At 48.5% G+C, this 15,018-nt stretch overlaps 1 protein-coding gene across 3 annotated transcripts in view; it reads right to left on the bottom strand.

Annotated features, from left to right (window-relative positions):
- Nucleotides 1-401: 401 nt before the first annotated feature.
- The window catches only part of LARP1 (La ribonucleoprotein 1, translational regulator), a 56,693-nt gene continuing 42,076 nt past the window's right edge, over nt 402-15,018 (bottom strand). For all 3 annotated transcript variants that reach the window (XM_086700564.1, XM_086700622.1, XM_086700681.1), the window contains 9 exons: nt 14,068-14,460; nt 13,131-13,254; nt 12,802-13,007; nt 12,243-12,349; nt 11,213-11,364; nt 7,661-7,805; nt 5,997-6,106; nt 5,674-5,801; nt 402-4,154 (listed from right to left, as the gene is read on the bottom strand). In XM_086700564.1, coding sequence (XP_086556690.1) covers nt 3,945-4,154; nt 5,674-5,801; nt 5,997-6,106; nt 7,661-7,805; nt 11,213-11,364; nt 12,243-12,349; nt 12,802-13,007; nt 13,131-13,254; nt 14,068-14,460 — 1,575 coding nt within the window. In that variant the 3' untranslated portion in view covers nt 402-3,944. The remainder of the gene's footprint in view (nt 4,155-5,673; nt 5,802-5,996; nt 6,107-7,660; nt 7,806-11,212; nt 11,365-12,242; nt 12,350-12,801; nt 13,008-13,130; nt 13,255-14,067; nt 14,461-15,018) is intronic.

The raw sequence follows: 15,018 nt of genomic DNA, 5'->3' as shown, positions 1-15,018 counted from the left end.
CTAGTGATCTCCTTACAAGATGCCAGGCCACAGCCAGAGGATGGAAATCCTGAGAGTGGGACAAGTGGGCAGAAACCCTGGGATTCTGTTGGACTGGCATCTCTCTGTTCTCTAGCACTGGCTATAGCTGCCATGTTTTAAGACACATGGTGGACGTGAATTCCAGGCTGGCAGACGCTCTCAAAACCACGGAGGAATTCCTGGATGAATACATTCCTGGATGTACTCACTAGCAGCCTCTGGAGCCCATTCCCCGGGCAGATTCCCCAAAAGCGCAATGGCAGAGCCCTGCAAAGCTTTCATGTACACATCCTGAGTGCAGGGTTCCCCTGGATCTGAGGGGGCCCTAACCAGGCTCCATCCCTCAACAGCTGTACCCCAGATGGGAGACCAGCCAGTACTTTGCCTTTTCAAGTTTTTATTTTTATACATTTTTTTGTATTAAAAAGAAAAGCATAATTACCACAAATTACAAAGGACTAAAGCAGGACTAGAATAATGAATGAATCACTTCAGCCTGGAAAGCAGATATTCTCAATAATATTAATGTTATAATACAAGCTCATTCAAGTATTTTACATTTTTTTTTGTCCTTTTAAATGTGATATCCTAGCACATGGTAAAGATAATGTACTATGAGCATAAGGTGGAACCTTCTCCGCAAAGCCAGATGACAAGTTTTCCTCTCCAGTGAGAAATGGGCTATAAGTTCTGATCTTCTCTGCCTCTGCCATCAACATGGCTGAAGGAGAGGGTGGGGGCTGGGGCAAATAAATCCAGGGACCCTTCCAGACAGGATACACTTTGGGGTCCCACTCAGGAGGGCACCAGATGACCCAGACCATTGTACCCAGGCTTTTTGGCAAAAAACCACCCTCACCCGCCCTAGCTCGTCTTCCTTGCCCCTCCTCCCCACTTCTAGGGCCTTCTGAGCAGCTTACTTTCTTTTGTAAAATCAATCATCAGGAAAGGGGGAAAAAAAAAAGAGCTACAATGGAACAAAACAAAAACGTTAACAACTTTGACATGGGGGCTCGGCACCTGGACCTGAGCCCCGGGGGTCCAGGCTGGGGCAGGCCCAGGCAGCCCCTCTCTTCTGGTAGTGCATCTGCTCCCAGATTCAGGAGAGGGCGAAAGAAACCGGCCCCTTAGCAGGGCTGAGGCACACAGACCTTGTGATGTTTGATGCCCAAAGGTCGTCCTGGTATGGACCGATCGTGGAAGGGTACAGGATGAGCAGAAGGGTTTGGGCAGGCTGCTGCTTTGTGTCTCAGGTCTTGGACCCCCACAAGAGGGTGGTGGGTGTGGAGCGGCCAACCCTGATGGCTCTGGCCGCTCCCGGCATGCCTGTCACAGATACGTCGGTCCTAAATTCAAGTGTCTTCAGAAAGTGAAGATGTAAACTACTCTTTGCAACATTAACTCCTAACATGTTACAAAAAAAGAAAGAAAGAAAAAAAAAAAAAAGCCCTCTCCCCCCCCCATCTCTCAGCCTACGTTGAGATGAAGTCCTCACCTCCCCACCCCAAAGGGGCTTCCTCCCTCTGGGGTGTCTGTGGGAGGATCAGGGAGGGGATGGCAGACCCCTGGCCTGGGAGTAAACTCAAGATAAGAACAGCCTTTCCCCACACCCCCAAGGCTTCCTTGTGCCCCCAAACCCAGCAGAGGACAAACACTGAGGTTCTATGGTGCTGGATACAGTACTGGGCTGAGCGACCCGAAGGAAAGAAGGGGGATAAAGGGAAGGAGGAGGGGGTGCAGGAGTCCAGTGTCTGGTACAACGGGGGGCAGGCACCAGACTGGGCAGGGAAAGGCCTCAGATCCCACTTTTAGAGCAGTGACCAGACACACTCATCCTTGGCTTTCGAGACAACCGGGTAAAAGGAACTGAGGTGGGCTCCCCACACAATAACCACTGGGAGGGCAGAGGTGGGAGAGGGCACAGGCTGAAAGCAATGAGGTGCCCGTGACAGAGGGCAAGCCCTTGCCAGCCTGGGATACTGTCTCCGACTCCCAATCTTCGGGCCCAGCAGAGGAAACAGTTAAAAAGAGGGCCAACGAAGTGTCAGCAACTGAGCAACACTACCATCAACTTCTCTGTGCTGCCCAGTCCACACTGGGGGTGACTATGTCATCACGCCCGCACCCAACACACCGCCCAGTCTGTGTGGGTCAGTCCTTCGGTCACCCTCCCTAGCTTCGGATGCCAGTAGACTCCAGCCAGTCCATTATCACTCACAGCCCAACCCAAGCAGTCAGTGGCTGGAGAAGAGAAGTCAGGTATACTCTATGTCCACATATACCTTCCTGCCGCGGGGCTTCTCCAACTGGCAGGATTCCCCCCAGCCCCCAAATCCTCCTTGTCCCTCGTTCCCAGGCAGGGTCAGTTGGAGGATGGGCAGAGATGGCTTGCAGAAGGGGGATGCAAGATGGGGAGACCCCACCAGACCCCAGGGAGAATGGCATCCTTCTCCACCTTTGATGAGACAGAGCCTCCTCGAGGCCTCAGATCTTTCAAGGAAACGTATTTCCAAGCCTCAGCTGCCAGGTGTTCACCTTTCCCCTTTGAGGTTGGGGAGACGGTCAAGCTGAGGCCAAGTGTGTCCCAGATCCAGGCCAATGCTCTTCTTCAACAGTTTGAAGCACGCTTGGCCTTGGGGATCTGAGGGCAGATGAAGGGTGTCACGGCAGGACGGAGCCTGTCGTGAAGCAACAGCAAGCAGAGCGAGGACACGACAGTGGCAGCAGCGTATAGACACAGGACGTCAGCTTCGAACGATGCAACAGCAGGGGTATTTCAGGCAAGGCTCTGATCTGAGCCGCCCCCAACCCTCTTGCCTATAGGCAGGAGGCACTGTACATGCAACTCAGTCCAGAGAAAGATTCTAGCCAATCCAGCCCAGGCACATCCAGAGAAGGTGTGAGCTCTTCGAGTTGACTCCATCGAGGAAAACAGGCATTTGGGTATTTCAGATTCCCGCTCCACAATAAGGCAACTTTTAAAAAAATATTATTTCCAAGAACAAAACAAAACAAAACAAAATCCAAGGGCAGGGGAAAGACATCACTTTCTGTGGATTAGGTGGGGGTTTTCTGATTTATTTTTTTGGTCTTTTATGGTCGATTTTGTCTTTTTTTTGTTTTTTTTTTTGTTTTTTTTTTTGTTTTTTGTTTTTCCATTTTTCCAAGGATGGAAAGGTCAGAGAAAAATAAAATAAATCATCTTTCAATAGTCTTTTCCGGTATGAGCAGCGTCTCTCTGGGCTGGGGAGTAAGGGGTATGGGGAGAGGGGAGTGGAGAGAGGCTGAAACCTTCCCCCACTCCCACTTCTAGATCCTTTGGTTTCCTTCTCCCAGAACATGGCAGAAGGGCATGGTGGGGACAGCAGGGGGAGAACATGGTGATGGTAAGCCCCAGATGATGAGGGGGCTGGTGCTCGTGGGGCCCAGGGACGCTGCCAGAGCCTTCCATGGGACAGTGCTGGGCAATGGGGCCCACAGGGCCTTCTTGTGGGCTGCATAGTTGGTTGAGGGGGAGCAGGAGGAGGCTGTGGGTGGGAACCAGGGTTACGGCTTACCAGCCATGGGCAGGGCTGCAGAGTGATTTTGGTAATCCAGACGAACTATCAATAATTTAAAACTTGATATATATATATATATATATATATATAAAAAAAATCTCCCCCCTTTCCCTCCCCCCTTAGAAGAAGCTAGGATGTGAAGAGTCATGGAGAGAGGAGGGGGAAGGGGGTGTGTGGAGGCTCCTGCCCAGGGGTACCTCTGATAGCCCAAATGGTGTACATGTTGCTACTCAGCACAAAGGCCCATGCTAATGACTCTAGGCCTGTCCCTTCTCTGTCCCCTCTCCTGGGACTGGGCACCCCCATGGACTCTTACCCAACCCCCCATCCCCCCCTCCAAAACCCCAGGGCTAAGGGGCTTTTTCACTTTCCCAAAGTCTGTGTGTCCGAGTGCTGGCTTGTCCATTTGGCATCTTCCCGGACGGGCTGGCCAGTGGGTGGTGTGGGGGGCTGGCTGATCATGGTGGAGGGCCTGCTGGAAGACTGGGAAGGGCACCGCTTCCTGCCCTCACCGCCGCCACCTCCTGCCGCCACTGGGTGTCGTTTGTGGTTGCCCTCCTCACCCATGGGGGGCTGTAACAGAGGAGGAAGTCACAGGTGACCAGGGGCCACTACCCATACCCCTTTCCTTGCCATGGCTGGCTCTCTAGAGACTTCTTACCTCCAAATGCAGATAACAGTTATAACCTTAAAAACTAATTACCAGTTTATGAGGCACATCTCCATGCCAAGATGCCAAAGCCCCATGCTACTTTATGCACCAGAACCCACTCAGGGAGTCTACACCACCCTTTGATGGAGACACAATCATCCCATTTTACAGATGAGGAAAGTGAAGCACAGAAAAAAAATTTGCCCAGGGCTGCATAAATTACATAACTGGTGAAGACAAGGCAGGACTAGGCCCATCTATCTAACTCTGAAGCCCAGGCCTTCACCCACACAAGTTTCTGCTCCCCTCTGAGAAGGGATTGCTTCTCAGGCAATGATGCATGGAATGTGGCAATATGCAATATGCTAAGACATCTCAGCTCAGAAGGCCCACATGCTCCTGGGCTCTGCCTTATCCCCTTCCAGGCCAGAAAGAGGACACTGATCTAAGAGATCATGATCCAGTCTGGCCTTACCTCTGCCAAAGGTCTGGTGACCTCAAGGACATTTCCTTCCCTTTCTGAGGGTCAAAGCTGAGCCCTTCTAGTCCCACTTCCACAGGTCTTCCCACTGCAAGGCTTCTCTGCACACATGCCCCTCCAACCCCCAGAGGAGGAAATGCTTAAGGACAGAAAACAACAGATTCATCTTTATACTGGGAGGCCTGAAGGGCACTGCCACTATCTAACTGGGTGGCTACGGGTTTCCATTTATCCACTGGTACAGCAACTGTAACAATGAACTCTGCCTCCTTCACCACATTATAAAGATTAAAATGAGGTCAATATCAAGTGCTTAGCACAGCCCCTGGGACACAGTAATCATTCAATTAATGGCAATTTTTTAATAGATGAGAGGACTATTATTGCTATTTGTCTTTTGGCTAAAAGGTTTGAAGGGAATAAGATGACTGGCACATCTCTACTATATTATAAAGTCTTTGAAAGAACGAGTCTCACTCATTTCTGGAGTCTCTGACTGACATCCATGACTCAAAGCTACCGCTTCCCTGATTATACCCAGTAGCAATAACCCTGACCCACCACTGGATGTCACCATTGAGTCACCCACTCCAAGAAGACAGGGGTTGTGTTGGTGCGGGGTTGGAACTGGCCTCTTCCAGAAAAAGCAAGTACATTTACTAGGGCACTCATCCCAGGCTAACCAGGGCATACTAAGATAAAAGAGAGAGAGCATTATGATAGTTTAGCTATAGGACCATGGGAAGGAGGGAGGAGCAACTTGCATAATCCCCTTCAATTGGCTGTCAGTGTCCACTTCTCACTCTCTATTTTACAGGCAAAGAAACTAAGGCCAAAATGGGGGAAAAGGGTCTCTGGGCTAGTGGCATAGCTGGGACTAGAACCCAGGTATCCTGACCTCTGGTCCAGTTTTCTTTCCAGGACAACGAGGGTGAGAAAGACAAGAGACTTTCACTCACATCCACTCGGAAGTCTTCGAGACGTCGGAATTTGCCGAGGTATTCTTGAAGTTTGGGGTCAATATCCAAATTTTTGGCTTTGGAATATTTCAAGAAGGCCCAGAACTTCTCCAGCCCATAGAGCTGGCCTGCAGGAAAGAGGAGGCAGAGGTGGAGAGAGGTAGAGAGAAGCGGGGCTGGTGAGGAGTTGAGAATTAAGAGGTTCAGGGGAGCGGGAGGTGTGAGGTGACTGACACACAGCCAGACCCAGGTGGCCCCGGGGAGGGAGGAGGGAGAAAAGGCCTAGATGACTGGGGCTTGCAGAGTCCAACTCTGGCTCTCACCAGCTTCATAGTCCTTCACCGTCTCTTCCTGAAAATCCTTGAAGATGTCTAGCCGGAACTTCTTTTCCAGGCCATAACTGTAGTATCGAAAAAGGCACTCCAAACCATATCTGTAGGAGAGCACAAGTCAGTGAAATCAGGACACAGTTTATTTGTAAAACGGGATTGCACCTGCATAATAAATGAATGAGGAAATGGTTTAAGCACGTGGATTATTGAGAAAATGGTAAAAAAAATCCTTAAGAAGGCTAACATATAACGTTAGTCTAAGTGGGTCTAGCAGTTTATGGTTTGTTTGCCAGAGGTCAGCAAACTTCAGCCAAACAACAGCCCTCTGCCCACATTCAATTGCTGTTAAGAGCAGAGTAGTTGCGACAGAGACCCTACGTCTGCAAAGCCTTACATATTTCTTATCCGTCCCATCACAGAACAAGTTTGCCAATACCCTGAGATGAGCTCTCCGCAAAGTCACGTGACCATGTCAATTAGCAGGTTTGTTTATCTGACTTCAGAAATTTTACTTTTAGGAACATGTCAAGGAGGTGACCAAAAATACATTGTTTCTATTTTACAGATGTACAAAACTGTTCATTAACATTATTCAACAAAACTTAAATGTCTTAAAGAGACAGTTAATAACGTAAATCTGTACAACAGAATATAAGCTATTAAAAATTATAACGTATGGGGCCCCTGAGTGGCTCGGTCAGTTGAGTGTCTGACTTCAGCTCAGGTCATGATCTTATGGTTCGTGGGTTCGAGCCCCACTTCGGGCTCTGTGCTGACAGCTCAGAGCAGCTGGAGCCTGTTTCAGATGTTGTGTTTCCCCCTCTCTCTGCCCCTCCCCTGCTCACATTCTGTCTCTCTCTCTCAAAAATAAAACATTAAAAAAAATTATAATGTAAATACACACTGATGGATACTGAGATGCTTATGATATATCACCAAGTGGAAAAGACAGGTTTCAAAGTGTTACATCAGAATGAGCCCATTTTACAAACAAATATGTAAATTTTACATCTACCCATGCATACAAAGTCTAGAAGGCCACACACTTAAATGTATTAACAATGGTTATCTCTGGGAGTTGGAATTTTCAAATGATCTTATCTATATTTTCTAAACTTTCAGCAAAAGGTATGTAAGAATTTCTGTAAGAAAGTTTTAAAAGTTAAATACTTTAACAATGTGGAAACACGCTCATGCTTATAAATGATAAGATACAAAAAGGCATTCATGTGATGATCTAAATACATTAAAAAGTACGGTACAAATTATTATCTAATAGAGGCTATACTTTGGGTAAACAACAGTAGGGTGGTGGGAGACTATAGGTATGTCCTTGCTCACACAAGCAAATATTTTTAGGAAAGCCCCTCGGGATTCTGACCATGCTGGCTATCTGTGAAGAAAGCAACTAGATGGCATGGGGACAGGGATGAGGAGACTTCTCACTATATAACCTCTGTCCTCTTTGAATTTTGAACCATGTAAACATATTACTCATTCAAAAATAATCATGTTTTTATAAAGCAAATGTGTATGCAAAACAGATTTCTGGTTATAGCTCTGGAGGCAGACCCACCAGGAATGCTTCACCTCCCACAAGACCCGCCAGCAGCCCCTCCCCCCCCCCCCAGCCACACTCCTCACATCCTGCTCACCTGTAGCCTTCTTTGGCATCCTCCAGAGCAAGCTGCTTAAACTCCTCATACATCTTTTTGTTGAAGTGATCTCGGAGGAAGAAGGACCAGAAGCGGAAGAGAGTGTTCATCTCCTGAGACTGGCCAATGCCCAAGCGTTTCCGCTCTGATTGGGGACAGAGGAGGAAAGACCTTTCAGGGACAGGCTGCCCGTGTTGAGGGGACAAATGCTCCTGGGGTCAGACTTTGGTCCTTTCTCCTGTCCCCCCCAATTCCCTTGCTCATCCCCTGTCCTTTCAGTCTTTCAGGAGACGGTCATTAAGCGCTATTCCGTGTCAGGCCCTGCTGCCAGGCAGTGGGCCTGGGCCTCACCACAAGCAGGTGGCATCAGCTTCTAAATCAGGCCAGCCTGGTCTAGCTCTTCATCTCAAATGCTACTGCTCTCAAGTGTAGTCAGAATAAGGAAAAGCATGAACAAATAATCCGACAACCCAACAAATTACACTGATTAGTCATTACCAACAATTATTTTAGGAATCCACCAATTACAAAATGGTACCATTAAAAATACACAATACCAAAGCACAAGCAACAGAAGAATAGATAAATTTAGTATCATTAAAAAAACTAAAAGGGCACCTGGGTGGCTCAGTCAGTTAAGCATCCATCCGATTTCAACTAGTTCATGCTCTCATGGTTTCTGGGTTCGAGCCCTGTGTCAGGTTCTGTGCTGACAGCTTAGAGCCTGGGGCCTGCTACAGATTTTGTGTCTTCCTCTCTGCCCCTCCCGACTCACACTCTGGCTCTTTCTCTCTCTCTCAAAAATAAATAAAACATTAAAAAAAATTAAAAACTAAAAACTAAAAACCTGGGGTGCCTGGATGGCTCAGCTGGTTAAGCGTCTGACTCTTGACTTTGTCTCAGGTCATGACCTCACGGTCATGATGAAATCGAGCCTCGTTTCTGGCTCTGCACTGATCACGGAGACTGCTAAGAATCTGTCTCCCTCTCCCTCTCCTCCTCCCCCACTCGTGTGCATGCACACTCTCTCAATAAATTTAAAAAAAAAGAGAGAGACTAAAAACCTCTGTGCTTCAAAGAACATTATCAACAACATGAAAAATCAACCCACAGGGTGGGGAAAAAGTATTTACAACTCATGAATCTGGTAAGGGACTTGTACCTAGAAATAAAAAACTCTTATAACTTGTTAATAAAGGCAAATAATAGTCAAAAAATAGGCAAAGGATCTGAACAGACGTTTCTCCAAGGTATACAAATGGCCGATAAACACATGAAAAAAATTTTCAACGTTATGGCTTCCAGGAAAATGCAAATCAAAACCGTAAGGAGGTATCACTTATCACTTCAAGCCTATGAAGACGGCTGTAATAAAAAAGACAGACAATACCAAGTGCTGGGAGGATTGGAACAACCAGAAGCCCTATACACTGCTGTCAGGAACGAAAACATGGTGCCCCCACTTTGGCAAACAGTCTCACGATTCCTCCAAAGGTTTAAACACAGCTATCATATGACCCTGCAATTCCGCTCTTCTATCCAAGCTAAATGAAAACCTATGTCCACACAAAAACTTGTACACGAATATTCACAGCAGCACTATTCATGATAGACAAAAAGTGGCAATCCAAATGTCCATCATCTGACAAACAAATAAACAGAACAGGCCATACCCATAATAATGGAATATTATCTGGCAAGGAAAAGGAATAAAGTACTGACACCATGCTACAATATAGATGAAATGTGACAACAGTATGCTAAGGGAAGAAACCAGTCACAAAGAATGCTGTGATACAGGATTCTATCTATATGAAAAGCCCACAAAAGGCAAACCATTCGGACTGGTGGTTGTGCAGGCCCGGAAGGAGCTGTGGGGGTGGGGATGAGAAATGACTGGTCAGGGGCACAGGGTTTCTTTCTGTGGTAATGAAAATGTTCTAAAATCGATTCTGCTGATGGACGTGCAACTCCTGAATATACTAAAAGTCACAGCACCTTTCACTTTAAATGGGTAAACTGTATAGTATGTGAATCCTATCTCAATAAAACTGTCATACACAAACGCAGAGGGAAGTAAGGCAGACGAAAGAAGCACTTAGCAGCCATGTTTTGCTAAATGAAAAGAGGTGAGGCAAATTAATACAAGGGAGCATTAAGACTGCTTCTGTGGGGGGTTGCCTAGGGCTCAGTCAGTTGAGTGTCTGACTTCGGCTCAGGTCATGATCTCACAGCTTGTGGGTTCGAGCCCCATGTCGGGCTCTGTGCTGACAGCTCAGAGCCTGGAGCCTGCTTCAGATTCTGTGCCTCCTCTCTCTCTGCCGCTCCCCACTCACACTCTGCCTCTCTCAAAAAATAAACATTAAAAAGAATATTTTTAAAGATTGCTTCTGTGGAGCCCCTGGGTGGCTCAGTCGGTCGAGCGTCTTGACTCTTGATTTCTTTCAACTTAGGTCATGATCTCATGGTTCGTGGGATCGAGCCCTGCGTCGGGCTCTGTGCTCATAGCACAGAGACTATTTGGGATTCTCTCTTCCCTTCTCTCTGCCCCTCCCACAGTTCTAAAAAAAAAATTGGGAGGGGGGGGAAGATTGCTTTTGAGCATCTTTACAGCCAACCTGACAGAAATCTATAGTTAAAAGACATTTCAGGAGCCAGGTGGCTCAGTTGGTTGAGCCTTCAACTCCAGATTTCAGCTCAGGTCATGATCCCCGGGGTTTGTGAGACCAAGCCCTGCAAAGGGCTCTGTTCTGAGCATGGAGTCTGTTTAAAATTCTCTCTCTCCCTCCTCTGCCCCTCTCCCCCACTCACTCGCTCTCTAAAAAATAAAAAAATTAAAAAAAAAAAAAAATCTCATGGCACCTGGGTGGCTCAGTTGGTTAAGCCTCCGACTTCGGCTCAGGTCATGATCTCGCGGTTTGTGAGTTCGAGCCCCGCATTGGGCTCTGTGCTGACAGCTCGGAGCCTGGAGCCTGCTTCGGATTCTGTGTCTCCTTCTCTCTCTGCCCCTCCCCCACTTGTGCTCTACCTCTATCAAAAATAAATCAATGTAAAAAAAGTTTTTTTTAAATAAAATAAAATAAAATCTCATTCTGTGATAAAAAGAAACATGAGAGTATCTAGAAAGCTTATTTCCCTATACCACCTTCTAGAGCAGGGGTCAGCAAACTCTTTCCCACAAAAGGCCAGAGAGTAAATGTTTTAGGCTTTACAGGCCAGATATTGTCTCTGTCAAAAGTTCTTCTCTTTCTTCTTCACAACCACTTAAAAATGTAAAAAAATGTAAAAAATGTAAAAAAAGGTAAACTTTTGATATTTTTTTTATTATCTGTAGAGGAAGATCAAGGAACAAAATATTCTGAGTAGCAGATTCTTTTAGCTTTCTGTATTCCCAACTACATGGCCTGAGTCTAGCTCCAATCCTTCTTGTTGCAATGTCGTGTCACTTCTTGATCTAAGGTCAGAGAAAACAATTACCTGATCCACCACCCTTACAGTCGGATCTAAGTAGTGGACCCAGAGGCTCAGCCCCTCTGCCCCTGTGCTTCTTACCGTTAAGGCAGCGCCTACGATACTTGTGGTAGACGTGTTGTGTGAAGCCATTTTCCTTGAGCAGCTCGTGGGAAGGATGCTGGAACTTGGGCAATGACTGAGGGGTACAGCCATAACTGCCAACTGCAGGTGTCCCTTCTGAGGGGCTGGAACTAGAGGTCAGGAAAGAGACAATGTCACCAGGTTCCCTGGAGCAGCTAGCCATCAGTTTAGGAGGGGCCCCTCTGGTCCTTTCATCAGCCAAGATCTAGCTTCTCGTAGGGCAGCAAAGAGACCCAAGTACTGTGCTAGGTCCTTAACTTACATCCACGGGCCCAAATCACTCTTTGCACACACAGACCTTTGGTGCGTTTTACAAAGTAGTCAGTGAGGCTTACAGAGACTGGGAGACTTGTCCTGAGTCACGGGGCTGTTTAACATCCCAGATCGGCACAATGCCCAAACCTGAGCTTCTAAGCATTTATTTATCCAGAGTTCACATTCAACTTTCTTTGATAAGCTATTATGGGTTAATCCATCTATATGTTTTCTTTAAAACCATGACCATTCTCAGTCTGTGCCATCTTTGCAGGGAGTAGAGTGCATATATAGGTCAATGGCTTCCAAACCTTGCTCCTGAACAGAGAACACTGGGACAATTTTCCTGGGGCTGGGGGTTGGGGGATGGGGGAAGCCACCTAAACCCTACCCCCAGAAGCTGAATCAGAAGATCGAGGGCAGGGCCCAGGAATCTGTATTTTTATTTAATGACCGCCCCATCCTGGGGCAGGCAGCAGATACACACTTTTGAAATCATTCACAAACATTCTCTCTCTGAAGACACTCTGGTCCCGTGTAGATGCAACACCACTTCTTTAGGAAAATCTTCCCAGGCTCTGGATTAAGTTCTCTAGACTCCTCCAGATTTTTGGATTTAGATTAACAGTCCCTTTCTTTAATTTACAGACCGTTCTTCCTGGTCCCATCAGCTGCTTGGCTTTCCCACCCATCCTGCAGTCGGCCTCATCTCTCCTCCCCACTGCCCTGGCACCTGATGGAAGCAGTCCGGGGCCTGTGCTCACGGGAATCCATCACCCAGCCCACATGACTCTCCAGGGGCGGGTTCGAGCTGTGTCTTGTCTTCCTTTTCCGAGGCATCTGCAAAGGCCAGTCCAGATTTTGTTATTAATCGCACTCACAGAACTCTAGGAGCACCAAGCACTTGTAGGACCAAGACCTCTCATGTGTGTGAGTTATTTCACAATTTACAAAGCATTTTCATATTTATTCTCTCACATGATGTCCACAGTTATGAGTTAGGAAATGGTATGCCTATTTCACAGGTGAGGAAACTGAGGCTTGGGAGCCCTAAGGACCCACTCCTGGTCCATCCTCCTGAGGCCTTATCCTGGCTACATGGAATCACCACTCCCACACCCGGTCCCTTCTTCAGATGTGGCCACTCGATCCTGGGGGGGCCCAGCTGCCTAAGAATATAGAGCAGGTCTGGGATCTGGCAGTCTCCTGGCTTAAGCAAGGGTAAAAAGCAAAGCAGGGGAGAGAGGTGAAGTGAGCCCAAGACTCTTAGCAGCCCAGCAGGAGAGCCTCACCTTGGCGTCTAGTGTCCGTCCTTCTTTCACTACTGGGTAAAACCGTGATGTCTGACTCGAGTCTTTGAGCTGTGGTGTCCGGGGAGTGCGGGGGGTCCTGGCGTTGCGGTAGTTTGGCGACTCCGGGACAGTGGTTGGTAGAGAACGGGCGATGGTGGAGGGCTCAGGAGCACCAAACAATTTGTTGGCCAGGGCATCAGTGGGAACTGCAGAGGCAGAGCAGGCCAGTAAGCAGGGGTAGGCCTGTGACCGTCTGTCCCTGGAAGGCTCCCCGTTGAAGGGCTGCAGACCCTCCCACCCAGGCCAGGGTTCCAGGTGTCACCTCTCACCTTGCTGGAAGCGGGGTGGCCCAGGAGGGACCTCCTGGTTGGGATCCACGGGGGGCTCTGGGGTTAGTGTATCAAACTGCTCCCGACTGATCATGTTGACTTTCTTGAAGTTCTCGACTTCTTGCTGCAGAGGATATAAGATGGGTGGGGAGAAGAGGTTAGTAAGAAGACTGCCCCAGCCTGTTTAGGAATCGGGACCTGCAGGAAGTTGCAAAGGGCAGCTCCCACGTCCACATACGTGGAATTCTGGTCCCCAGGCTCTCAGCGGCAGCCTCCTCACTCCCCACCCCCAGTTACCAGGGCATGAGCGTGCCCACCCAGAAGGGGTTAGGGCCCGCCCGGCCCTCTCTACGGCAAGACCGAGACGAGGACTTCAGCTCTCCGGAACTCACTGCAGACCCCCGACCTGCTTCCCACCACTGTCTCCTCACCTCCACCAAACACACCACTACCTGCTCCACAGGCTCCCCTCAGGCCCACCTACCACCACACACAGTCGCTCTGTAAAAATCTACAGAAAGTTTTGACTGTTTCCGGGCAACAGTGATTTTTAAAAAGCCTGTCTTTTCTCTATCTTCTCTACTCAAAACAAGTGCCTTAAAAGGCCTTTCAACTTTTATATGGGCCTAAATATTTGAGAATAGAAGTGCCAATCGAATCCTCATTCTCTTCCCCACTGGCATCTGACCGACTGTTACGACCTTAAACGCAATGCTCAGCTGGCACAACAGTCATCTCCTGCTCTGGCACAGCTTACAAAGTGTTTACATGTCTCTTCTCACCGAATGCTCCAGCAGGGAGTCCATCACCACCCCCTTTCCATACACGAGGACAACTGAGGCTCTGTGCCCAAGGCCACACCGCTCATCAGCCTTCCCCTGTCCCACGCAATACAGGTACCCCAGGCTCCACCCCCAGTGCCGTGTCCGAGCCTCACCTTGATCTGGGAATACTCAGGTTCGAACTTCTCAGTCCACAGGTCCTGCTCGTAGTAGAAGAGCCCGTCGTTAATGACCTTGGCCAGCTCGGCGCTCATCTTGGCACGAGAGGTATGGTTGCCAGTGCGGTCCCCCCCGGGGTGCCGGCGCATGTAAGGTGGCGTCTGGGTGACGATGAGGATCTTGTTGACATCCCGGTCATCGATCTCATAGTCAGAGTCCTCATCAGACCAGGCGGTGAAGGTGTTCTTCCTCCCATCCATCTGCTCCATCTCCTCGTCAAACAGGAAATCCAGTTCCTCTTGCTCATCCTGCTCCTTGGACATCAGCTGCTGAGCGGGCAGCTGCGGAGGCAGAGAGGTTGGGTGGAGGAACCTGGGCTCCTCGGACTTCTAAAATGGGGACAGACCAAGGGGAGAGGGAATCACCGGGGCGCCCTCGGACCGGCCTCTGTAGCTGTCCGCCGAGAGAGGGGCACTGGCCATGCCACCAAGCCGCAGCTGTCAGCTTTGGAGCCAGTCCCCTAGAACTCCAGGTTTCTTCTCTCCCGGCTCACAAGACAGTCACTCATAAACAATGAGGTGACAAGTTCCCTGCAGCCACCTGTGCTCTCATTCACCTAGCCTGGGAGTGAGCACACAGCAGAAGTTCAACAGGTTGATCCATCTGTTCCATCTATCCAAAATCTAAGAAAACGGAAGCTTCATGAGGCAAGGGCCACAGCTGCCTTGCTTTTCATCATATCCCCAGTACCTAGACTGGGATCTAGCAACAGCAGATGTTCAACTATCTGATGAGTGAGCAAGCACCCACTGGCACCAGGCCCTGAATGAAGAACCTAAAAGCAGAATAATGAACAAGACACAATTCTTGAACTTCAGGAGCTCACAGTTTAGTGGGAGAAAAAGTCAAACAACCAGCCAGCCAAGTGTAATGTGGTATTGGTAAAG

Source organism: Puma concolor, chromosome A1 (genome assembly GCF_028749965.1).
Source record: "Puma concolor isolate L17-30 chromosome A1, mPumCon1.1.hap2, whole genome shotgun sequence".
Lineage (NCBI taxonomy): Eukaryota > Metazoa > Chordata > Mammalia > Carnivora > Felidae > Puma > Puma concolor.
Note: the sequence above shows the minus strand (reverse complement) of the source record. Positions and strands in the feature narration are given on the sequence as shown.